This window comes from Capricornis sumatraensis, chromosome 8 (assembly GCF_032405125.1).
Source record: "Capricornis sumatraensis isolate serow.1 chromosome 8, serow.2, whole genome shotgun sequence".
In the NCBI taxonomy this organism is placed as follows: domain Eukaryota; kingdom Metazoa; phylum Chordata; class Mammalia; order Artiodactyla; family Bovidae; genus Capricornis; species Capricornis sumatraensis.
The window spans coordinates 79,597,588-79,623,837 of NC_091076.1; the positions used below are offsets into that span (position 1 = coordinate 79,597,588).

Here is a 26,250-nt window from a genome sequence, read left to right on the forward strand (position 1 = left end):
GAATTCTGACATGAGCTGTGCAGTTTCCATGGCTCTGCCACCGCTTCCCAAGCAGAAGGGGGACATGTCTGAGGCCTCCATCACTCACTTCCGCCTGGTCGGGAGGACATTGGTGCTCTCATCATGACGGTCACAGACCACTTTCTGGTTGGCCCAGTGCAGTAACTCATGTATTTGCATCCTTTTAAAGGCACAGATTGGAGAAGGAAATGGCAACCACTCCAGTATTCTTGCCAGGAGAACCCCATGGACAGTGGAGCCTGATGGACTACAGTCCATGGGGTCTCAGAGAGTAAACATGACTTAGCAGCTGAACAACAACAAAGACACAAATAAACAACAAACTTTTCCCAGGAAGGAAAGCTTAGCTCCTTCTGTATCCTGCCAAAGGACAGCTTTGCTCCAGGAAGGGGCCTGCTCAGGCTCTGATTCTCTCCACTCCCTCTGCCCTGCAAGTCTCCCAGCAACCCCAGCCATATGCCAGAAAGATGGGAGACAAATACAGCACTTTTCCTGTGTTTTAGGCGAGGCAGATGGAGTTTGCTGGAATTCCAGAAGAGTGCCCTGTAAGTTTTAGCTGGCACAGGGCAACCCCAGAACTACATATATGCAGTTTTGGGCACACTTGCTTTTCTGTTTTAGTTCTCGAACACACATCAACAACATTTACTAAGCACCTACTGTGTGCACTGTTCTACTGTGTGCTGTAACTACTCTTAACTACTACAGTGGGGAAAAATAATTCTTGCCCTCTAGGAGTTGACAGATTAGTTGAGGGATGTGAATTATAAATATCTTGATATTGACATCAAGCACATGATAATGGTGTTTGCATTTATGCAAATGTCCCAAGGGTGCCCCCAAACCACCCAGCCCTTTGGAGGAGGGGGTTCTTAAATGTAGGTGTTGTAGCTGCTGATACACAAAGAGTGATGGAGGAGAGAGAGGAGGGCGTTTCAAGGGGGTGGAATGATTGCTGGGCAGAGTGGGAAGATGCACGGAGGCAGAGATGGCCCAGCTAGTACAGTGGTGGGGGAGGGGATGCCCCTGCCCGGGGAGGGGAGTTTATCAGCCCCTCCACTGCGGGGCTCCGAGGATGGAGCACCCTGGTAGAATTTTCTAGCTCTGAAGAAGGAGAGCCAATGCCAAGGTTCTGGAACCTCCAAGAACTTGTTCCTGTCCTACTGCAAGGAAGAGAGGAGCAGCGCCAGACTTCATGACACAGCACTGCCCTCAACCAGCTCCGCGGCTTCTCAGGTCCCACCTGACTCTACCTTTCTAGACGGAGGCATCCATCCGTACCTTGGTTTCTTCCTCCAGCTGCCTCTTAAGATCCTCCAGCTGCTGGGTGAGGACCTGCTTGCCTTTGGTTAGCTGTGAGATCAGAGCGGCCTTCTCTTCCACTTGGTGGCTCAGCTCCCCTGGCAAATAGATGTGGGCCCACGTCAGGGTTTGGACCACCCTCTTCCACCGTGCAGCGGGACCCCAGGGCCCTGCCCATCCTCACCATTTTGGGTCTGCAGCCTTGCCTTCTGCATGTTCAGGTCATGGATTAGCTGTGTCTGTTGGTCACCCTTGGCCTTGAGCTCATTAAACTGGTCTTCCACAGTCCGGCACATCCTTTCCACATTACTCTTGAAAAAAAAAAAAAAAAGCCAACATGAATGGGAAAAATGAATCCTGGGTTCCTAGTATCAAATCACTTGATAGTTTAGCTTCAAAGTGGGGTTGCCACTTTGAAGAATCTGCCTTGCAGTGGAGGGGACTCGGGTTTGATCCCTGGTCTAGGAACTAAGCTCTTTTGTGCTGTGGAGGAATTGAATTAAACCCATGTGCTACAACTAGAGAGTCTGAGCATCACAACAAAAGACTTTGTGTGTCACAGCTAAGACTTGACACAGCCAAATAAATAATAAGCAAATAAATGGGCTTCCCAGGTGGTGCTAGTAGTAAAAAAAAAACAACCCATCTACAGGAGATGTAAGAGACCTGGGTTCGATGCCTGGGCTGAGAAGATCCCCTGGAGGAGGACGTGGCAACCCACTCCAGTATTCTTGCCTGGAGAATCCCATGGACAGAGGAGCCTGGCGGACTACAGTCCATAGGGTCACAAGAGTTAGATGCAACTGAAGCGACTTAGCAGGCATGTACACACAAAGAAAGAAAGAAAGAAAGAAAGAAAGAAAGAAAATGGGAGATGGATTGGAAGCATTTGGGAAAGACTGGATGAATGATGAGATCTTGAGTTATAGCAGATCTTTGGATCAGGGCTCTGGTGACCTGAATGAGTTTGGGGAGCCAGGAGCAGATGGAAGTGGAGAGAGTGTTACTGTTCAGAACATGCAGTGAGTTGCAGGCATGGAACTGTACCCGCTCACCCAGCAGGTGGATGCTGCCTCGCCTTTGCAGAGAGCAAAAGCATCAGGTACCTTTGACTTGGAGACAGTCTCCATGTTGCTGGCCAGGTCGTCGATCTCCATCTTCAGCTCGCTCTTCTCCTTCTCCAGCTTCTGCTTGACCCTCTGCAGGTTGTCGATCTGCTCCCCCAGCTCAGCCACGCTGTCCGCGTGCTTCTTCCTCAGTGTGGCCGCTGTGGCCTCGTGCTGCAGAGTGGCCTCCTCCAGGTCCCTGCGCAGTTTCTGGAACTCAGCCTCCTGCTTCTTGTTCATCTCGATCTGGACCGAAGTGGCCCCACTGGCTTCTTCCAGCCGCTCGCTGATCTCTTCCAGTTCCCGGGAGAGGTCCGCGCGCTGCTTCTCAATCTTGCCTCTGAGCATGTGTTCTGCTTCCACCTCCTCCTCCAGTTCTTCAGTGCGGGCCTGGAAGGGTCACTGGGTCAGCAAGGTCATGGAGGGTTGGGCAACAGCCCCACTTTGGGGAGGACATGGTGGGGAGGATTGGGGGTGGGCTTCATAAGGTCAAGAATACATTCTAACATTAAATCCTTGGAAGAAAACTTGGCCACAATCTAAGTGCCCATCAGTAGGGGAATGGTCAGATCAGCCTGTGGTCCATAGTAAGATGTCCACTCAGGTCTACCATGGACAGCTCTGCAGGATGCATTGCTACATGAAGAGAGCAACTCGCATAATGATAGTCTCTATATAATATTTTAAGTGCGTATATATATATTTGGCCATGCTGCATGGCTTGGATAATCTTAGTTCCCTGACCAGGCATCACACATGGGCCCACAGCAGTAGAAGCACTGACTTCTAACCACTGGACTGCTAGGGAAGTCCCCGTATACATATGTATTATGTAGAAGTTTATATATATACATATTTATTCAATATTCTTGTTCCTTTTAGGAAGATCTCCTGGAGGAGGGCATGGCAATCCATTGCAGATCCATTCCAGTATTCTGCCTGGAGAATCCCATGGATATAGGAACCTGGCAGGCTACAGTCTATGTGGTTGCAAAGAGTCGACATGACTGAAGTGACTTAGCGTGCATGCATGCATCTCCTATATATATATTTTTGTGTCTATGTACATAGATCCATGTGTACAAAAGATCCAGAGGATGCCGTGGATTTCTGAGAAGGTGGAAGGACCCTGGAGTTAGGGGTGGTGCTTAGAGCACCCTTATCAATAACATTTAGTTTATGCTGTTGCTGCTGCTGCTAAGTCGCTTCAGTCCTGTCCGACTCTGTGCAACCCCATAGACGGCAGCCCACCAGGCTCCTCAGTCCCTGGGATTCTCCAGGCAAGAACACTGGAGTGGGTTGCCATTTCCTTCTCCAATGCATGAAAGTGAAAAGTGAAAGTGAAGTCGCTCAGTCTGACTCTTCACGACCCCCTGGACTGCAGCCTGCCAGGCTCCTCTGATCATGGGATTTTCAAGCAAGAGTATTGGAGTGGGTTGCCACTATGGGTAATTTTAATTATCTTCAAGAAAATCTATTTATATGCAACTTAGACAATTTGAATATTAACTTCAAAAAAAGGGAAGGAGATTCTCTCAAGCTCCAACAGGACTAAGACAAAAAAGCAGCAAAAGAAACCTGGGGATGAGACTTCCTTGGTGGTCCAATGGTTAAGAATGTGCCTTGCAATGCAGAGGACTCAGGTTCAATCCCTGGTCCTGGAACTAAGATCCCACATGCTGTGGGGCAACTAAGCCCACACGATGCAATGCAAGATTTCATTTGCTGCAACTAATACCCAGTGCAGCCAAATATATAAATATTTTAAAAAGAGAAACCTAGGGGAAAGAGCAAGGAGGGGTCCCTGATATAGGGATTTCCAGTTGGTGGGAAAGGTGTCCACAGGTTACCTGCAGTTCTTTAATCTTCTTTTGTAACTGCAGACTGTGAACTTGTTCGTCTTCAATTTTGGTCTGTAGCTGACTGATTTCAAACTCCTTCCTGCAAATAGATACATATATATATTTTAAATACCTGAATTATGAGCCCTTCAAAGGCAGAAGTTAGCTTTCGGGCTCAAACACAGGTGAACATGAAAGAGCTACTTCTTCAGTTTCTCCTCCACTTGCTGCTTGTCGTTTTCTAGGTCCATGATCGACTCCTGGCACATCTTCAGGTCTCCTTCCAGCTTCCTCTTTGCTCGCTCCAGGTCAGCCCGCAGTTTCTTCTCCTGCTCTAAGCAGCCCTCCAGCTGGGAAGACACAGTGGGGCAGGGTTGAGAATTGCTGGGGACTGAGCTTGCCTCTTAGCCAAGGGCAGTGTCCCGGGGATCCCGCAGGTGTGACCCCTCACCTCTGCCCCGGGAGGGAGCATGGCCCCCTGCCTCCTCCCTCTTCTCTCCTCTGGCAAAGGCTGGATTCCCCCCGAGGCCTCCCAGTGCCTCTTTCAGCTGATGCCCATTTGGCCTATCCCATGCCCCACGATGCAAACATGGTGCTGGGGGATGCATACTCTTACCCAGACAGAACGGGGCACCTGTGGGAGGGCACTGCCCCAGCTGTGCCTGGGAAGGCCTAGATTATATGCTACCAACCTTCTCCCCTACCTGCACCATGCAGCTGTGGGGAGATTTAGGCAAAGAATGTGTGTGTATGGGGAGGGGAGGTGGGCAGTGAGGGAAAGGAGTTGTTGGGGAGGAGAACACCTGCTTTGGCCTCAGGACGACTGCGGCAATCTGGAAACATTCTAGCCATGATTGGGAGTGAAACCTTAAGCTTCAAACCTGGCTCTTATATCAAGAACAAAAGTGTAACATGACACGGGGGTAGGGAGGGGATGGATGGTAATTTTTCAGGCCACCAAGGGAACTCATTTTTAACAAAGTTAGAACAGGATTGGAGCTGTTGGAACCCAAGGACCTACAAGTGGATGCTAATAATGGATGATAGTGATGCTGCTGCTGATGGTGATGATGCTGGTGATGATGCTGGTGATGACGGTGATGGTGATGGGATAATAGTGGTGATGATGCTGGTGGTGATGGTGATGATGCTGATGGTGGTGATGACAGTGATGGTGATGGTGATGGGATAATAGTGGTGATGGTGGTGATGGTGATGATTGTGGTGATGGTGGTAGCAATGATGGTAGTGATGGTGGCTGGTGATGATGATGGTGATGGTGATGATGCTGGTGATGCTGAGGGTGAGGATGACAGTGATGACGATGGTGGCGGTGATATTTGCAGCTAACATTTTACTGAACACGCTGTGTGTGCTATGCTTTCCATGAAAACTCTTGCAGCTAAAGCTAATTGAATCCCCATTTCACAAGGTGGAAACTGGGGCTTCACGAGTTTCAGTGGCTCACTCAGCATTCCACATTTATTTGGAAGGGGCTGAGATCTGAACTCAAGAGGTTCTGACCCCAGAGTCGGAAGCCTCAACCCTGCGTCCTGTGTAGACCTCATCTTGTCTTTGCTTCTGCAAGTCATCAATGTTAGGGCGTAGTAATGAAATCTCCTCACGTCATCTGTTTGCTGCTCCAGCTTGGTATTTATTTTGATCAGACCATTGACTTTGTCTTCTTCAACCTGCAGATCATCCAGTGTTTGCTGGTGGGCTTCCTGCAGAGATTTCTTCTCTCTGGTCAGTTTGGAAATGTTTTCTTCAAGTGCTGTCATTTCTTCTGAAAGATTCTTTACCTAAGAGAGTATATCACCAGTTGAAACCAGTTCAAACAATTAAGAAGCTTCCAGCAAAGGCTATTGATTTTTTTTTCTTTGACTTTCTCTTTTTTGGTTACTACTTCTTTGCCTCTCCAGCAGGTGCCCATGGTGTTGGCTACATCATCCTGAAATTGACAGCCTCTGGTGTTTTTCAGTCCTCACTGGCCTATCACAGGGCCCTTTAGGATAATTTTTTTTTTAAAGAGGACATCATATGGTACACAGAAGGACATTATTCATGCAAATATGCTGCCTCCAAAAAACAACATATCAACCTGTACTCATCAGATTATATCCATGGGAATTTGTTTATTAGCTGGCCAGGGTTTACAATGAGGCAGGAAGGGGAAGAGGAATAGGCAGGAGGTGCTATGCAAGAAAATCCAGAACGGGGAGTCCCCTGTGTCAGGAAGCAGGGCAAGGGCACCAACCGTGGAGTTTTAAAGCATTAAATTGAGCTTTTCCCATGTGCAACACTCTTCCAGATCAGAGGTCGTTAATTCCTGACCTATGGGGCAAATCTGGCCACATAATAGTTTACAACTTTTGAATAAGTTGTAAACATTGGTGGAAAAAATGAGATTTCACCTAAAATCTGGATGTCTGATTTCTCGAGGAAAATCATAAGCTCTGGCCATGCAGCGTTCACATCCCCCCCGCTGGCAACCACTGGCTGGCACTGGGCCCTGGATGCCACCTGGGGGCAGGACAAGTGCTCTCCAGTTTGCCACAGTCCCCGCCCCTTCTCTGTCACCTCCCTGTCGACACCCAGTTGCCCATTCGACGTTGCCTTGAGCCATCTCCACCTCCCTGGCAGCAAAGATGATGTGAATCACGGACTGTATTTTCCATGCATTTTTGTCAAGTGTTATTTTGTGTGCATGTAATTTTAGTCTGCATAAACGCTTTCATGTTATATGTTTCATTTTCCTCCTTTGTCCCCACACTCAGCACTAGGCCTTTCACACCCATCTCGTTGTCCTGGTGGCTGTGTGTACAGCCTGTTGTGTGTCCTCCACATCTCACTTCTCCATCCCCCCAGGTGGACCCTGATCCTGCCTCCAGCATCCATCCCCCCCCCCACAAGAAATGCTGCCGTGAGCCTCCTCATACATGTCCCCTTATGGACCTGGCAGGAGAACTCCTTGGTCTGTATACCCAGAAGCAGAACCACTGGGTTGAAGGATGCATGGATTCTTAACTCAGCTAAGAATTTCCAGATGGCTTTCCCATAGGCTGCATTAGTCTACCTTTTACCAGTAATGCATGAGGGTCCCTGATCCTCTAACCTCCCTGCCAGTCCTTGGTGTGGTCCAGTTTTCTGCCTCCTTCACCACCTGCCTCCCCGATCATCTGCCTGGCTCTGTGGGCACGTTTCTTGGCTTCCCTGTGCCAAGGGCTTCTCCTGAAGCATCTCTTGCATTGTGGAGGAAGGGTTGGGGCTAGAAGCTTGTGGTGTGACCAGGCAGGTAGCAGGAGCGAGGGAAGAGCCCACGGGTTTAAGAACAGGGCGGAGGTGGTTCATTCCCCTCCCACTTCCGGGCAGTTCCTTCCCCACCTGTCTCCTGGGAGGAGGAGTGGGGATGCCCACCTTGTTCTCCGTGGCATGCTTCTCTTTCTCCACTTTGGTCAGGGTCAGCTCCAGGTCATCGATGTCTCTTTTGAGGGAGGAGCATTTGTCTTCCAGGTTCCTCTTCTTGGCAACCAGTTCAGAATTCATCTCCTCCTCCTCTTCCAGCCTCTCGTTCAGCTCCTTCACTTTGGCCTCCAGCTGAATCTTGCTTTTGATGAGTCCCTCACACCGCTCCTCGGCATCCATCAGGTTTTCTGTTTCCTAAAAACCAGACAGATCATTGTTTTTTCTAATTTATTTTTTGAAGGATGGTTGATTTACAGTGTTGTGTTAGTTCTGCTGTGCAGCCAAGTGATTCATTTATGCACAGACTCACATTCTTTTCCATGTTCTTTTCCGCTATAGTTCATCACAGGGTGTTGAATACAGTTCCTTGTACTATACAATAGGACCGTGTTATTTACAGACTGTTGTCTTTTAATCAGCCTCTTGACCAACCCCAGAGGGAAGGGCTTTACCCTCCAAAAGCCCATTATCTGGACTCAAGTCAAGGAATGGATCATCGCCACACACACACATATACACATGCATATGTGCACATGTGTGCCCACATGCATGCACGTACTCATGTATATCATCCAAATACTTTTTTTTAGCCACTAATGGTGTCATCTACTTAATAGAAATTCTCAAGCAAAGGCACACGTAGCATTCATAAACCCTCTGCAAATTTGTCACATTTGGATGCCCGGCCATCTCCCTCTTCCTCCTACACGAGTTGAAGATCAACTCATCCACTCTGTGCTTTCACACGCTAACTAATATTTCCCAAACTTGATCACCTTTTAAAACTCTCCATAGCAAAGTGCTTCTTATGACTCCTGAGGCCTGCTTCCTTAAGCCACAGAAAAGAAAAACCCCAAATAGAAACAAGTGATTAAATATGTACATTCCCCGGAAGGCTCTACAATGAGTCTCTTGGAGTGACCACGATTAGCTGATTATGTTGTTAAATGTAAACAGATTATATCCTCTCGTACTTCTCAGTGTTGTGAGAACTGGACATGCATTTCAAGGTAATGGATGAAAAGAGTCTGGCAAGAATAGCCTTCTGTGTTTACTGAACATGTCCTGTGTTACATGCATGAACTCATCTGAGCCTCCCAGCTACCCTAAGAGGTGAGAGGCTATTCCTGTGCCCATTTCACAGTTGAGAAAACTAAGGCACAAAGAAGATAAGTCACCTGCCTGAGGTCACACAGCTGCCAAGTGGAGGATCTGGGATGCAAACCCAGATATCTGGTTCCAAAACTTGTTCTTGTGCTCACCGTGCTTGGGAAAGTGAAAGGGGAGGAGGAGGCGCTGTGCACTTAAGCAAAAGGTAAATGTATTGGGAGTTTATTAAAACGAGCAAACACTAAACGTCTTGACTCTGTGAAATGAGACCATTATGCTGCCAGAGTGTTATGGATTAGATATACAGCTTCATTTTCCCTATATCTTTGAAAATATGCATATCTTTAATTTTTTAAAAATGTTTTTTATCTTTAAATTTTTTGGCTGAACCACTCAGCCTACAGGATCTTAGTTCCCTGACCAGGAATTGAACCTAGGGCACGGTAGTGAAAACCTGGAATCCTAACCACTAGGCCACCAGGGAACTGCCAGTAATTTAGTTACATGATTTTTAAAAAGACTTGGTACATCACTGACAGATTTTTTATTATGACAAACACATCCCCCTCATGCCCACAGCAAAAATACATCTGACTCCGCTGTAGAAGACAGGGAGAAATAAAGTCAGCAGAAATTCACTTTGCAGATGTATTTTGCGGTGTATTAAGTCCACAAGCCCGGGCTGGCCTCCTTTTACTGGCAGGGTAGTGATGTAATACCCCACAAGCCCACTGGGTGGCACCACTATCTCTTGCATAAACTCTGACGGATCCTCCTGGCCTCGGGGAGATAACTTACAGACTGGACCTGCAACTGGAGGTCATTCTTTTCCTGCAGCAGGGACACCATTTTCTCCTCCAGCTCCTTTCGGCGAGCCTCAGATCTGGCCAGTTCTTCCTTGGCTCTCTCAAAGTCTTCCTTCATGGTGGCTATCTCCTTCTCAGCCTCCGCACTCTTCAGCAGGGGCTTGATCTTGAAGAACAGGTTCATCCAGGGCCAGTGCTGGACGTTCATAAAAGATCGGATGTTGTACTGGATGCAGAAGATGGAGTCCCTGTGTATTGTTAGGACTGGGGTTAATGGGCCACAGCAAGGTGCAGTCTCCACCCCCCTGCCCTGTGGGCCCCAAGACCTTCACGCTTATCGGTCAGGTGGGAAGGGGGTGCAGCCCCAGAGTCTGTTCTGCAAACGAAGAGGAGAGGAAACAGCATGTGCAAATTTGGGAGGTGAGAGAGGTTCCATCCACCTGGCTTCCACCTCCACCACCCTACTGAAAATGCTCACCCTAAGGTTGTCAGTCTGAGCAAACTCCAGGAGGTAGTGAAGGACGGGGAATACAGGGTATCAGGGGGAAGGGGTCCCAGTGAACCCCCACACAGGACTGGCCCACGGTGCTGCTGCTCCTCCTGTTGAATTACTGAAGGACGAAGGCCCTTCCAGCTTCATCCAGCCCCTTCCGTCCTCTCTCCCCCATCATCTGTGTCCTAATCGGGTCCTGTCATCTTCTGTTTGGACTTCTCTACAGCCTGGCCTTGGCCCCTCTTGTGCCTTCAGGCCTGCTCTTCTTGCGGCTGCCAGTGACCTCTTTGAGCATGTGTGCGTTTTGTTTTATGGCCACGCCGTGCGGCAAGTGGGATCTTACTTCCTGGAACAGGGATCAAACCTGTGCCTCCTGCAGTGGAAGCGTGGAGTCTTAACCACTGGCTTGCCAGGAAAGTCCCCCAGGTGACCTGTCTGAGCTATTGAAACAAATCCGATCCTCTCACTCGCCTCCTCCATGGCTCCCCATCAAGTGGGAGATTTAACCTGGGCTCTTCAAGATGGCAGGTGGGGACCTCCACTGCCAGCCTCTCCTCGCTCCAGTCAAGTGACCTGCTTTTGCTCCCCACAACCTGCAGGCCACCCTTCCTCCAGCCATGCAAAGCCTCCTTTGGAAAGCTCTTTCTTTTTTGCTGCCCTTTCATGCCAACCCCAGCCCCCAATCTGTCCACCTGGCCCTGAATACAACTGACACTACGCTTGTCACAGGCGTGAAAACTAGCTGAGCAGGTGTCTGCTTCCCACTCCTCTGTGGGCTCCTGGAGGCCAGGGCTCATTTCTGCATCCCCAGTGTCAAGCAGAGGCCCCAGCACAGAACCGTGGCTCAGTAAATGTGGGACAAATAAGTGAACATCTTAAGACTAAAGCACGAAGTGAAGGTCAGCTCCAGGGAGGAGGGCAGGGAGGCGACGCCTTGCATCACCTTCTCTCCATCATCTTCTTGAACTCCACCCGCATCAGGTAGCCCCGGCATAAGGCCTGCGTGCGTGTCATCAGGGTCACCAGCTTCTCATCCCTCATCTCCTCCAAGAGGCCCAGGAGCCCAGCTTTGAAGAATACCTGTGTGAAAGGAGAGACAGGCCCTACTTCATCCTCAGCCTGTGCGCCCAAGGCGGGCTATCTCTGTCTAGCCCCCGCCCTCGCCTTTGGAGCCCTGACTTGGGACCAGCAGCCGTCTGGCTCGCTGGACTCAGTTTTTGGAGGCTGTGTTCTCTGCAGGAGCCCCTCTGTGTCCTGTTCCAAGGTACATTCCAGGCCCCGCTGGCCCAGGCAGACAGATTCTGCTGGAGTTCACATGCAGGAAGCAAGGATAGGGCAGAAATGTAATCACACATGCCGACCAGGAGGGACTCACAGATGCCTCTGCCTCCCCATCCTCATCCTCCAATCTCTCCGCCCAGCTGAGGAGGTGGGTCCCACCCTTGGGGCCCCTCCCTGCACTGCCCACACATGTAGGGCTTCCTCTGCCCCTGTGATGTTCCCGGGAAGCAGGGCACCCGTGGGGGCTCCAGGCTTTTCCCTAATGGGGTTGATGGTCCCCTGGCCCCTTTTAGGACACGGAGCTTTGGAGTCAGGCCAGGATTTGCAGCTGGCCTTTGTCACCCACTCTCCATGCGACCTTGAACAAGTCTCTTGTCCTCTGGGAGCCTCCCAATAACCCCATGAGTTAAGTACCACCCTTATCACCATCAGATGATCTGAAAGATTCGGTAAAATGTGTATAGAAGGTATGTCACAGGTCTCAGTGCACACGTGCTCAATAATGGTGATCATTTTTATTGGTGATAATTCTTCTCAGGACCTCACGGTCCCTGGAATTCTGTGTTCTCTGATCTCTTGGGCTCCCTTTCCCCTTTAGGGGCACTCACTCTCTGCTCCTGTTGATTTCTTCTAGGGCTGGGGCTGGAATTTCCAATTAAGCCTCTAGACACTTAAAGTCAGCATAGAGATAGCTACCTATTCCTGGACAGAGTTCTCTTGGCCTGGGCTTCTGGGCAAGGGACCGTCAGGCTTCCCGGAACAGGAAAGAGACACCTTTCCTCCCATCAGCTCACAAGCAGCCCAGTTCAGTTCAGCTGCTCAGTTGTGTCTGATTCTTTGCAATTCCATGGACTGCAGGACGCCAGGCCTTCCTGTCCATCACCAACTCCTGGAGCTTGCTCAAACTCATGTCCATCGAGTCGGTGATGCCAACTAACCATCTCATCCTCTGTCATCCCCTTCTCCTCCTGCCTTCAATCTTTCCCAGCATCAGGGTCTCTTCCAATGAGTTAGTTCTTTGCATCGAGTGCCAAAGTATTGGAGCTTCAGCTTTAGCATCAGTCCTTCCAATGAATATTTAGGACTGATTTCTTTTATAATTGACTGGTAGGATCTCCTTGCAGTCCAAGGCACTCTCAAGAGTCTTCTCTAACACCACAGTTCAAAAGAGGGTTTGGGGGTTAACCCCACTGACCTGGGGGTTACCTGGGGTGGGGGTCGTCCCTGCCCCACCTGTGCTCACCTTGGTGTGGCCGAACCTATACTGCTCCCGGTCCACGTCGATGGAGTTCAGAAGCTTCTCGGAAGCATTTTTGCTGTCAATGAACTGCCCCTCTGGGATGGCACTGGCATTGAGGATCCGGTACCTGACGAGGGAGGGGGAGGGGTCAGCCTGGGGCCTGGGTGTGAGTGGTCTGGAGAAGAGCCTCTGGTGACACAGCCCTGGGTGCAGCCAGGAGGGTGCTGGGCCCGCTGCTTCCTGAGGGCTGCTGTTTCCTGCTCCGCCCCGCTGAGGTCCTGGGGCCACAGAGCCCAGCAGGGTCCCAGCCCGGTTTCTCTGGGACAGAAGGAGGTGGTGTCCCTTGTACCCAGGGTGGAATCTGGGAGGTAGAATCCAGGGAGCCACTGCGGCTGAGGGGACAAGGCCATCAGCAGCGGGCCCAGCACATGGGAGCCGAGGAGACGCCTCACCTGCACTGCAGGCCAGGTCAGGACTGGCACCTACCTACATCCCCCCACCAACTGGGCAGTTCTGGGGAGGGTGGAGCTTTCAGTCGAGGGGCAAAATTTCCCAATGGAATCAACCCCTGCGAAAGGATCTGTGCCTGAGACTAGGCCTTCCAGAACCTTCTCCTGCTCCAGCCATGGAAATGGAATATTATACAGTGACTAGTCTGTTAGAGGGGAATCTAGGAGTTGATTTTAGGCAAGCGGGTTGTGGCAGGAGGGAGAGAAACATATGGAAGCAAGGCCAGCTGAGTGCATGGCTGGGATGGTGCTTTCAGAGGAGATGACTCTTATCTGACTTAAAAGAGCCTTGAAATCAGCTGTGACCTGCAGGCTAGTGGTCATTCTAGAGTGTCCTCTTCTCACCTGTCCCCATGGGTAAGGCCGGGACTTGTGGGCCCAGATGGCAGTCGGGAGGAGAGTGTTGGTCTAGGGCAGGGAATCTCAACTGGGGAACATTGGGCGATATCTGAGATTGAAGCGGTGTGGGTCGAGGCCAGGGGTGCTGCTAAAATCATCTAACACACAGGACAGTCCTCACGATAAAGGATTGTCTAGCCCCAAATGTCCACAGTGCAGGGGTTGAGAAACTCTGTTCTGGAGTCCTAGTCAGTCTTGAGTGGTCTGGGCTCTGATTTTGGGATTACTTTGGGCTGGTTCAGCCCTTGCTCTGTGCAAAGGCTCGTCGCCTCAGCAGAAACCTTGGGAGCTCATGCAACACCCAGCTGCAGGGATGCAGAACGGTACCCTCCAAAGGAGAGAGCAGCAAAGGCAGGCGACATACCGCTGTTTGAAGTCGGCATAGAGGATCCGGCTGGGGAACCCCTTCCTGCAGATGCGGATGCCCTCCAGGACCCCGTTACAGCGCAGCTGGTGCAGGACCAGGTGGTGGTCCATCACGCCTGGGGAGACAGGAGCCCAGGGCCTGTTAGAGGCTTTTACACTGTTTTCTCTGATGGTCTGGATACCATGAGACCCCTGGATACCCAGACTCAAATGGGAAGGTTTGGTGCCAGTAGAAATAATCTCAACATCCTGGGGAGACTCTAGCACCCCACAACCATGGGACTAAAAGCCAAAATATTAATCTTGGCCCTGTTCATTGCTCTTGACTCTGGTGAGGACAGAATGGTTGTCTTGATCTAGAAATGTCTCTCATCATTATTATTCTCATAATAACAACAGTTTTTATTTTTACTAAAATTGACAGCCAGTATTTGCAGTGTTCATAATGTGTTTTGCCCTATATTGTTTTGTTTTTGTTATTTTCCTTGGGGGCCTAATGAATAATCAGGTGTAAGGGTTTCATGAGAATATGCAAAGAAGCCTCCTCTGTCATTACTGTGTTTGATATTTTGGCGAGGTCGACCATATAATTTATTATATTGCATACACTCTTGCATATTTTTGTCTGCCTCATCAATCACAAACTGACAGAGTTTATTTAAATTCACCTACAACTACTGCTGTAGTGCTATCTACTAGCATTTTTTAAAAATTGAGGTATCACTGACACATAACGTTTTATTAGTTCCACGTGTACAACCATATTTGTATATAATTATGAAATGATTGCTGCAAGAAGTCCAGCTAGTCCCCATCACCATACACAGTTACGATTTTTTCTCTTATGACTGGTCCTGTTTTAAGTGCTGTACATGTACTGGCTTATTTAATTCTCACAACAACCCTCTAAGGAGGGTGAAGGGGGTTCATATTTACAAAATAAGTCAACATTTATAAGTGCTCACTAATAGGGTTTCCTGGGTGGCTCATAGAGTAAAGAATTTGCCTGCAATGCAGGAGACCTGGATTTGATCCCTGGATTGGGAAGATCCCCTGGAGAAGGGAATGGCTACCTACTCCAGTATTCTTGAATGGAGAATTCCATGGACGGAGGAGCCTGGCAGGCTATAATAGTCCATGGGACTGTAAAGAGTTGGACACGACTGAGTGACTATCACTTTCACTCGGTAAATAAATGAGTAAATAACCAAGTGAATGAGTCAATAAAATGCCATTCAAGCCTCCTTTTATAGACCAGAAAGTGAAAGGACTTGGCTGCGGGCCCCTGAGCAGTCACAGGTGGAGCTGGGCTGCTTTCCTGCATCATCTGCTTTCCTGTAATGTTGCTGAAGCAGGACTTGATGCCGAAGCCCAGCCTTTGGGATGGAACAGCTTAGCTGATCAGTGGGGCTGCCCCATAGCCACAGTGTATGTGACGGTCTGGTCTTTTCTTTGTGACAAAGAGCCCTGAAACTCAGCCCTACTCCAGGAATATTTGTGAATCCAAGATTGGGGATGGTTAAAGGTCTCCTGTACTGCACGGTATGCTATGTCTATATATCTGGTCTCTGATTCTCGATTTTCTCACTTATGAAATGGAGATAAGCACATTACCTTGCAGTGAACTGTTATAAGCAGTAACATAATAATGTTATAATACATAACATAATAATGAGACTGTAGTGGGCTCAGAAAACAGTTGTTATTGATTCTGCTTTTATTATGGAAGACCTAAGTTGATTATTTGGCAAATATAGTGGCTCTTCATTTTGGGGGGGAGGGAGGAGTTTTTAAGAACCTTATGAGAGTTATGAATATAATGTACCTATCTATGTGCTGCGGTTGATGTTCAGTCACCCAGTCATGTCCAACTCCTTGTGACCCCACAGATTGCAGCACGCCAGACTTCTCTGTCCTTCACTGTCTCCCAGAGTTTACTCAAATTTATGTCCTTTGAGTTGATGATGGGTTGGCCAAAGAGTTCGTATGTAACATCTTATGGAATCCTTGAACAAACTTTCTGGCCAACCCAATACATAATATTTTGGAAATAATTTCTTAGTAGGAATATAGGTGAAATAAATGATACCAAGTTGAACTTGAATTTCAGAGAAACAGTAAAATAATTATTTCAGTGTAAGTATATCCCAAATATTGCATGGGTCATATTTATACTAAGAAACTTTTCACTGTCTCATCTGAAATTTGAATTTAATGGGGAGGGGGTCTCATATTTTTAATTTGTTAAATCTGGGAGCCCTATTTCATAGACCGGAAAGAGATAAAGGCTATCATGACCCCATCCTCAGGGAGGCACACACGCACGTGCACACAGACTCACCGACACACACACACACACACACACACACACACATATGTGCACACCCCCCATGGGATTTTGCTTATGTTTCAGGGAGTCCTGTTCTGGCGGATTCTCACTCACCAGGTGTCTTAGTCTCATTGGGAATCAGACATCGCACAAAGTGAGGGTGAGTGCTCCTTAAATTGGTCATCAATTTGTTTAAATTTTCCTGGGACACAAACCAGAAGAAGCACATTTACCTTTCCAAACGCTGTTTCACTGGGCAGAAAAACAACTGAATGTGGAAGGTGTGAAAAAACCAACCCTGAACACAGCGGACACGGTCTGGAAAGAGGAACCCTTCTTCTTCCCGCCCTTCTTGCTTGCCCCGGAGTCGCCTGGAGACAGACAGACACAGAGGGTGTGTCTGGTGAGTCCTGAGGACACAGTGGTGGCCTTCCTACCCACCCCCCACCCATTTTATTGAGCTGTAACTGACATATAACATTGTATAAATTTAAGGCGTGAATCAAAAGGAATGATTTGATATTCGTATATACTGCAAAATGGTCACTGCTGCTTAACGTCTATCACCTCCATAATTAGTTTTTTTCTTGTGTTAAGTGCTTTTAAAATCTACTCTCTTAGCAGCTTTCAAATATACAATACAGCGTTATTAACTATCGTTGCCACACTGTACATTGCAACCACAGAACTTATTTATGTTATAATTGTAAGTATGCACCTTTTAACCCTCTTCACCCAATTTTTCCCCAGCTCTCACCTCCCACCTCTGGCAACCACAAATCCGACCTCTGTTTCTATGATTTTGGTTTTTTAAGATTCCACAGATCAGTGATATCATACAGTATTTGTCTTTCTCTGTCTGACTTATTTCTCTTAGCATAAGGCCCTCCGACTCCATCCTTGTTGCTGCAATGGCAACGTTTCATTCTTTTCTACGGCTGAGTAATATTCCATTATGTGTGTATGTATACACACACACACAAGACATTCCTATGTCTTCTTTATCTATTTATCTGGTGGTAGACAGAGGTTGCTTCCATACCTTGGCAATTGTAATAATGCTGCTATAAACATTGGGGTGCATATATCTTTTCAAATTAGTGGGGGTTTTTTGGGGGGGATGTATACCCAGGAGTAGAATTGTGGGTCGTATGATTAGAACTAAATCTCTTAAGGAAGAGGAAGAATAGAAGTAGGAGAAAGAAAAACAGGAACAGGCAAATCAAAGTCATCCTGGAGCTCATGTCCAATTATTGGTTCTTCATGAGCTGTGAGTGATTACATAGTTTCCACCAAGGGGGATTTTAAAACAGGATGTCACCTGCTTCTGCACCAGCATAGTTGGAAAAAAGAAAGGACAGCAGCTTCAGCGAAGACTTCTGGTACAGCCCGACCACCGTCTCATTCAGGGGGTCCTTGTTCTTGTCCAGCCAGCCGGCAATGTTGTAGTCCACAGTGCCCGCGTAGTGCACCAGGGAGAAGTGGGCCTCAGCCTTGCCCTTGGCAGGTTTGGGCTTCTGGAAGTTGTTGGACTTGCCCAGGTGCTGGTCATACAGCTTGTTCTTGAAGGAGGTGTCCGTGGCCTTGGGGAACATGCACTCCTCTTCCAGGATGGAGAAGATGCCCATAGGCTGGAGGGAGGATAACAGACGATCCTCAGTGTCCACTAGTACATCCCCAGTGACTCCATCTTCGGTAGGAGCCAAGGGCGACTTCTTTGGTGCTGTCACTGTTACTAGGAACACTGGGATGTCCGTGCTGCGAGAACAAGGCTGTCGGTCTGCTTGGTGCTGTGACAGAATAGTGCTCGACATTGAGCACAGCAGCATAGTAGGTGCTTATTTAATGTTTGCTGAACAAAAAAGCATGGAATGAAATTGCACGTATGTAAGTACAGCTCTTTGTGAGATAATAGAAAATATATATACTGGTCTCTGTCCCTGCTTCCTGGCAAAGAGCTTCTAAAGGCTTTGTAAAATGTCCTAGTGATAAGAGTACTGGAGCATCTATCGTTTTCTCGAGGTGACTCTGGGGTGGGGGCCCCTGGCTGAGGGCTGGTCACCAGAAAGGCCAAGCCATGATGAGAAGCTTGGGATTTTCATCCCCTCCCCCATCCACCAGAGAGGGGAGAGGGGCTGGAAATGCAGCTAATGACTGATTGTGCCCACATGAGGAGGCCTCCATAAAATTCTAGTTGTAGGTGATTCTGAGAACTTCCAGGTTGGCAAACATGTCCACACTGGGAGGGTGACACAATCCAACCTTTGGGGACAGAAGCACTTGCATCCCTCCCAGATCCCGTCCCATATGTCTCTTCATCTGGCTGTTCATCTGAATCCTTTAAAAATTTTTTAAAATTATTTACTTTTAATTTTATTCTTTTTGGCCACAATATGTGGCATGTGGGATCTTGGTTCCCCAACCAGGGATCAAACCCGGGTACCCAGGCTTGGAAGCACAGAGTCTTAACCTCTGGGCCACCAGGGAAGTCCCTCATCTGTTTTTTTTTTTTGTCAAATCCTTTAATAAGCTGGTAAATGTAGCTGTTTTCCGGAGCTCTGTGAACCCCTCTAGTAAATTAATTAAACCTGAGGACAGGGTTGTGAGAAACTTTGATTTATAGCCAACGAGGTGAGACGTTATAGGACACCTGGGGATCTACTGCTTGAACTTGGCGTCTCTGGGTAGAGAGTGCCAGAACTGAGTTAAACTGTAGGATGCCCGGTTAATGTTGCAGAGGATTGCTTGCTGTCATGAGGGAGAACCTCCATATGTTTGGTGGCCAGAAATATAAAGAACGAAGTGCTCTGTGCGAGGAGTAAAGCAAATTCATAGAAGAGAAACACACAGTAGGGAAGAACCAAGTTTTTCCCTATATAGGAAGGGGGGAAAAAAGCTATATTTCCCCAACTTACTCCCTTTCGTGAACAAATTTACAAAAAATGTAAAGTTGCATGAGTGAGTGAGTGACAGTCGCTGAGTTGTGTCCGACTCTTTGCGACCCCATGGACTGTAGCCTGCCAGGTTCCTTTGTCCATGGACTTCTCCAGGCAAGACTATTGGAGTGGGTTGCCATTTCCTTCCATACATAGACATAAAAATCATAAGAGTAATATTTTAAGCAATAAAATCTGGGTTTTTCAGTAGCCACCTTAGGAAGACAAGCTTCCAGCACAACCAGTGCTCAAAATGTGATGGGAATTCCTTTTTAAAAAGTTGATATCATCCTGTTTTCATAGTAACATTCCTCCAGGAAGCCCACTGCTTCATGGTCCCTCCTCCTTGGACAATTCAAGTATGTGTGAAATGCCGAGTCACCTATGGGCTTCATTCACATTCTTGGGGATCACTGAGCCCTTGGATCTTGGTCACTCACATACCTCTTTAATTGTCTGAACAGATTCTGGGAGCTTTCCAAACATTTACCCTTTCTGCACTGGGAATTTGGCTCTCGGAAGGTTCAGAGCCTGGGGACATAGGTTTAGGGAGCCAGTCTGTTAGCAGAGAAGAGTTAGAGCAAAGAAGGGGTGGCCCAGCTGATGAGGAGCTGCCCTGGGGAGCAGTGTTTCTTACCTTCTCGATGAGCTCGATGCAGGCGGCCAGGTCCATCCCGAAGTCGATGAACGTCCACTCGATGCCTTCCTTCTTGTACTCCTCCTGCTCCAGCACGAACATGTGGTGGTTGAAAAACTGTTGCAGTTTCTCGTTGGTGAAGTTGATGCACAGCTGCTCCAGGCTGTTGAACTGGATGTTTTAGATGCCAAATAATTTAAGTGAGTCTGGAAAGTCCAGGGGTGATTCAACAGAGCAGACACAAAGCAGAAGGGCCCTTTGAGGTCTATCATTTATCCAAACAACTCACATCAAAGATCTCAAAGCCAGCGATGTCCAAGACCCCGATGAAGTACTGCCTGGGCTGCTTGGTGTCCAGCTGCTGGTTGATGCGGGTGACCATCCACAGGAACAACCTCTCATAGACGGCTTTGGCCAGAGCACCCACCGAATTGGTCACCTTGAAAAAGGGTCATCCACTCAACCCTCAAATTAGTATTTTTATGAAACCTACAAAGTGGATGCCTTGAAAGTCAAAGGCAGCAGGATACTGGCTATTTCATACAGTTTAACCTAACACTAAATCTATCTCAAGACATTTTCTCAGTTCGTGAGGTCAATTCCATTTACAAAGCTTGTTTTCTACCAAGCATGGGTATAACATATGACTCTAGCCCTGGCCACACATAATTGAACCAGATGTGGTCATTTGCTCCAAGTTGGGTTAAACAGAGTGTCTCTCCTGAGAATTTGGAACTGGGATCAAAAAGATGCTGGTCTCAGGATGAGGATGGAACCACGAAGATATAAACTTGGGAGCTCTGGGGTGGTCACGGGTAGGGGAGGAAAGGAAGCTCATCCGCCTAGTGAGAACACAAAGCAGGAGAGAGAGGACAGTCTAGAGTCCCTGAGAAGGAGGCTGCCTGGCTCCAGAGGGCTCTTCACTCCCTGGTCCCAGGCCCTCATAGCACCAAGGCTCTCCTTGAGTTACCCTGAGCCTGAAGAATGAATTCCTTTTCCATGCTGTAGCCAGTTGCGTATGTTTTTCTGATCCCTGCAACTGAAAGAACTTCAGGATGAGATTGAAAATAGAAAAACACTCGAGTTGATTGGACTCAGAGCATTTCCACTTACCTGCTGGACGTTTTGCCCTTTCGTGACATATTCGTTCCCAACTTTCACCCTTGGACAGCACAGGCCTTTCAGCATTTCTGCGGAATTCAGACCCATCAGGTACCCAGCCTTGTCAGCCACTGAAGGGAAAGAAGAAGCGGTGTCACACAGCCAGCAGCTGCTAAAACATCCAGTCGGGCCTTGGGTCCTCCAAGAAATATTGTCTATAATCCTTTTGGATGTTTCTATGTTTTCCTACAAGTCCCATAATTCGGGGTCCTGGGTTTTCAAGAACTTTCATTTTGCTTTCTATAATAGATAGTCTTTAGTAATAGGTCAATTTTGACAAACTTGAAATTTAAATTTCAACAAAAAGCATATAGCTACTCAGTACTGTTGGAATCTGATAATACAACATGGTGTATAGGTAAAGGAAGCACCATTTGGACAATTAATATAAGTTGAACATGTTCCTAATTTTTAATAATAGTTAAATAAATAAAAGTGTTACTAATCATCAGTCGTGTCTAACCCTTTACAGCCCCATAGACTATAGCCCATCAGGCTCCTCTGTCCATGGAATTCTCCAGACAAGAATACTGGAGTGGGTTGCCATTCTCTTCTCCAGGGAGTCTTCCTGACCCAGGGATCAAACCCGGGTCTCCTGCATTGCAGGCAGATTCTTCACTGTTTGAGGCACCAGGGAAGCTCAAGGTGCCATGCAAATGCTTGAGAGAGAAGTACGAAACGTTGCCTGCAAGTATTTGGAGATGGTCAAGTTCAGTTGAATACTGGCAGTTTCACAAAGTTCACTAGTTCGGTGGACTTTGGAATGAGCCTAGGCTCTTGCTTTGAGCTCATTGAGAAGTAGAAGCATGCTGGTTCCCAAGCTCCTCCTTGGTTGGGACCATCACCTCATTGCTAGCTGGGGAGTCAAGTTAATAAAAACTCAGGGCAGTGTTTGTTACTAAGAGACCAACTGTGTTTTACTCTTTGCTCAAATTATCCCTTCTTCTATTGCTCATTTACATGGATCCTACCATTATTTTGATTGCTGCTGCTGCTGCTGCTAATTCATGTCAGTCGTGTCCGACTCTGTGCGACCCCATAGACAGCAGCCCACCAGGCTCCGCCGTCCCTGGGATTTTCCAGGCAAAAACACTGGAGTGGGTTGCCATTGCCTTCTCTGATTCTTCTGATTACTTAAACTTAAAAGCTTGGGGTGATACATTATTTTTCTCACTCCTGACATGCTGTGTTGAGACAGGCACCAAGTCCTGCTTGTTTTAACCTTCAAAATGGTTCACATGTCTCATTTCCAAGAGTTGTGGAATAGTTTGGTGGCAAAGAGCCTGGGTTCAAATTTGGGCTTTGCTCCTTCGTGTGCTCATGCTCAGTTGTGTCCGACTCTGAGACTCCATGAACTCTAGCTCTCCAGGCTCCTCCATCCATTGAATTTTCCAGGCAAGAATACTGGAGTGGGTTGCCATGTCCTTCTGCAGGGGATCTCCCCACCCAGGGGTCAAACCTGTGTCTCTTTTGTCTCCTGCGTGGGCAGGTGGATTTTTTTTTTAACCACTGCACCACCTGGGAATCCCCCTTTATGCCTCGTCCTGTCATTTGTCAAGTGGGGGACAGTGACAGTAACCATATGGACAACCCAAACTCAGTTTGTACAGTTTTCCAAGAGCAGCTCTTGACATGAACACCACGTTTATCTCCCATGACCCGGTCCACATGTGAACCAGGTGGAGACTTGAACCTCATGTGTGATACCTTCTGTGCCGTCCGGCTCTGCCTGCTCCTCCCGCTGCTTCTGCTTGAACTTCATGTTCCCGTAGTGCATCACGGCACCCGTCAGCTTGTAGATCCCGACCTTCTCCTCTGAGCTGAAGCCCAAGATGTCGATGGCGTTCTGGGAATTAGAGACAAGGACAGCCATCACAGCAGGCCTCAGGGATCCCAGTGCAGCTCTTTCCTGGCATTTTGTAGAGCACATGAGATGGCATTACCCAAATAAGTGGATGACAGGTGGCGTATGGTAAATTAGGGGCTAAAAACCATTTCTTTCATTGACCGTGTTTGTGTCTGTGGGTGGAGATTATGGGAAGAAAATGTGAATTATCTGTTTGCTTCCATCCAGTGAGCACTGATTTGAGTCCTGTCCCATTGTGCATAGCTTTGGGGCTGTTTTCTGGATGAGGCCATTGGGAACGATTGTGTGATTCTGGGAGGAGGCATGCTCATGGATGCTATCCAAGAGCTTGTGAGCTTGGCGTTGCCATCTAGGAATTCCACTGTTGTTCAGAATAGCAATGACATGGCATCATAGAATATTAGAACTGGAAGGGAAAATGCAATTTTTCAAATGTGAAAGGAGCTAGGGAGGGCACTAGGCACTGATAAATGGAATGTTTCCTGTGGTATCAGTAAGCAAAAGATATCACAGCCCTGATATCAGCGACGGCAGCCCTCCTTCACGAGCCAGTAAGCTCTAAGGAAACTCAGGATGTGAAAATACAGGATACTGGCTCCAGAGAGCTGAGGTGCATATGAAAGGAATGATTTCAGTCCAGACTCTTGCATCTTCCCATACATAGAAAAGCCCTACATTCCTTAAGTTTGGATATCTGCTTTTTAAAAATTAACAATCGTCTTTTCATATTCAGATTACCTGATCTTTGTTGCAAAGCTTCTCTATAACCTGACTTCCCCCCTCAATCTCCCCCATCACCCCTCCCCCCACCATCCACCCTACCCCACCCCCCAGCCTCCTTCGAGCAGTTGTCTCAGGTTATTTGAGATGCTGGCTCCTGGGCTTGAAGTCCTAAAAATTCCTGCCGAATAACTCTCAACATTTTAGACTGTGACTATTTTTTAAAGTGAACAACACCATCCCTATGTTATCTCATTAAGTCCCTATGAAAACCTTATAGATGCACAGATTTTTCCAGATTTCTAGGTGAAGACCCAGTTTCCCCCTGTCTCTCCCATCAGGAAGCTTCCACAAGCCTCTTTTCCTTCTCCATCAGAGGACAGACAGAATGAAAACCACAATCACAGAAAACTAACCAATCTGATCACATGGACCACAGCCTTGTCTAACTCAATGAAACTATGAGCCATGCCATGTATGGGCCACCCAAGACGGACAGGTCATGGTGGGGAGTTTTGACAAAACATGGTCCATTGGAGAAGGGAATGGCAAACCACTTCAGTATTCTTGCCTTGAGAACTCCATGAATAGTAGCCCAATATGCTACTGGAGATCAGCTGAGAAATAACTCCAGAAAGAATGAAGAGATGGACCCAAAGCAAAAACAACACTCATTTGTGGATGTGACTGGTGATGGAAATACAGTCTGATGGTATAAAGAGCAATATTGCAGGAACCTGGAATGTTAGGTCCATGAATCAAGGCAAATTGGAAGTGGTCAAACAGGAGATGGCAAGAGTGAACATCGACATTTTAGGAATCAGCGAATTAAAACAGACTGGAATGGGTGAACTTAACTCAGATGACCATTATATGTACTACTGTGGGCAAGAATCCCTTATAAGAAATGAAGCAGCCCTCATAGTCAACAAAAGAGCCCAAAATGCAGTACTTGGACACAATCTCAAAAATAATAGAATGATCTCTGTTCATTTTCAAGGCAAACCATTCAATATCACAGTAATCTAAGGCTATGCCCTGACCAATAATGCTGAAGAACCTGAAGCTGAATGGTTCTATGAAGACCTACAAGACCTTCTAGAACTAACACTCCAAAAAGATGTCCTTTTCATTATAGGGGACTGGAATGCAAAAGTAGGAAGTCAAGAGATACCTGGAGTAACGGGCAAATTTGGCCTTGGAATACAGAATGAAGCAGGGCAAAGGCTAATAGAGTTTTGCCAACAGAACACACTGGTCATAGTAAACACCCTCTTCCAACAAACTCTACACATGGACATCAACAGATGGTCAACACCAAAATCAGATGGATTATATTCTTTGCAGCCAAAGATGGAGAAACTCTATAGACTCAGCAAAAACAAGACTGGGAGCTGACTGTGGCTCAGATCATGAACTCCTTATTGCCAAATTCAGACTTAAATTGAAGAAAGTAGGGAAAACCATTAGACCACTCAGGTATGACCTAAATCAAATCCCTTATGATTATACAGCAGAAGAGACAAATAGATTAAAGGGATTAGATTTGCTAGACAGAGGGCCTGAATAACTATGGATGGAGATTCGTGACATTGTACAGGAGGCAGTGATCAAGACCATCCCCAAGAAAAAGAAATCCAAAAAGGCAAAATGTTGTCTGAGGAGGCCTTACAAATAGCTGTGAAAAGAAGAGAAGCTAAAGGCAAAGGAGGAAAGGAAAGATATACCCTTTTGAATGCAGAGTTCCAAAGAATAGCAAGATAAGAAAGCCTTCCTCAGGGATCAATGCAAAGAAATAGGGGAAAACAATAGAAAGGGAAAGACTAGAGATCTTTCCAAGAAAATTAGAGATAGCAGGGAACATTTCATGCAAAGATGGGCACAATAAAGGACAGAAATGGTATGGACCTAATAGAAGCAGAAGATATTAAGAAGAGGTGCCAAGAATACACAGAAGAACTATACAAAAAAGATCTGCATGACCCAGATAATCATGATGGTGTGATCACTCACCTAGAGCCAGACATCCTGGAATGTGAAGTCAAGTGGGCCTTAGGAAGCATCACTATGAACAAAGCTAGTGGAGGTGATAGAATTCCAGTTGAGCTATTCCAAATCCTAAAAGATGATGCTGTGAAAGAGCTACACTCAATATGCCAGCAAATTTGGAAAACTCATCAGTGGCTGAGAACAGGACTGGAAAAGGTCAGTTTTCATTCCAATCCCAAAGAAAGGCAATGCCAAAGAATGCTCAAACTACCACACAATTACATTCATCTCACATGCTAGTAAAGTAATGCTCAAAATTCTCCAAGCCAGGCTTCAACAGTATGTGAACCATGAACTTACAAATGTTCAAGCTTGTTTTAGAAAAGGCAGAGGAACCAGAGATCAAATTGCCAACATCCATTGTATCATCAAAAAAGTAAGAGAGTTTCAGAAAACATCTACTTCTGCTTTATTGACTATGCCAAAGCCTTTGACTGTGTGGATCACAACAAACTGTGGAAAATTCTTCAAGAGATGGATATACCAAACCACCTGACCTGCCTCCTGAGAAAACTGTATGCAGGTCAGGAAGCAAGAGTTAGAACTGGACATGGAACAACAGACTGGTTCCAAATAGGGAAAGCAGTACGTCAAGGCTGTATATTGTCACCC

General features: G+C 47.3%; 1 protein-coding gene across 1 annotated transcript in view; it reads right to left on the reverse strand.

Moving 5' to 3' along the window:
• LOC138083623 (myosin-13) overlaps positions 1-26,250 on the reverse strand; it is a 47,620-nt gene that overhangs the window by 11,410 nt on the left and 9,960 nt on the right. Inside the window, exons 10-27 of the mRNA XM_068977456.1 lie at positions 22,710-22,848; positions 20,955-21,073; positions 20,131-20,280; positions 19,842-20,012; positions 17,590-17,899; positions 16,566-16,639; positions 16,383-16,470; positions 13,938-14,055; positions 12,669-12,792; positions 11,088-11,224; positions 9,644-9,899; positions 7,688-7,930; positions 5,896-6,072; positions 4,475-4,620; positions 4,280-4,370; positions 2,430-2,819; positions 1,508-1,634; positions 1,303-1,421 (exon numbers count right to left, since the gene is read on the reverse strand). Of these exons, the coding sequence (XP_068833557.1) occupies positions 1,303-1,421; positions 1,508-1,634; positions 2,430-2,819; positions 4,280-4,370; positions 4,475-4,620; positions 5,896-6,072; positions 7,688-7,930; positions 9,644-9,899; positions 11,088-11,224; positions 12,669-12,792; positions 13,938-14,055; positions 16,383-16,470; positions 16,566-16,639; positions 17,590-17,899; positions 19,842-20,012; positions 20,131-20,280; positions 20,955-21,073; positions 22,710-22,848 (2,979 nt within the window). The remainder of the gene's footprint in view (positions 1-1,302; positions 1,422-1,507; positions 1,635-2,429; positions 2,820-4,279; positions 4,371-4,474; positions 4,621-5,895; positions 6,073-7,687; positions 7,931-9,643; positions 9,900-11,087; positions 11,225-12,668; positions 12,793-13,937; positions 14,056-16,382; positions 16,471-16,565; positions 16,640-17,589; positions 17,900-19,841; positions 20,013-20,130; positions 20,281-20,954; positions 21,074-22,709; positions 22,849-26,250) is intronic.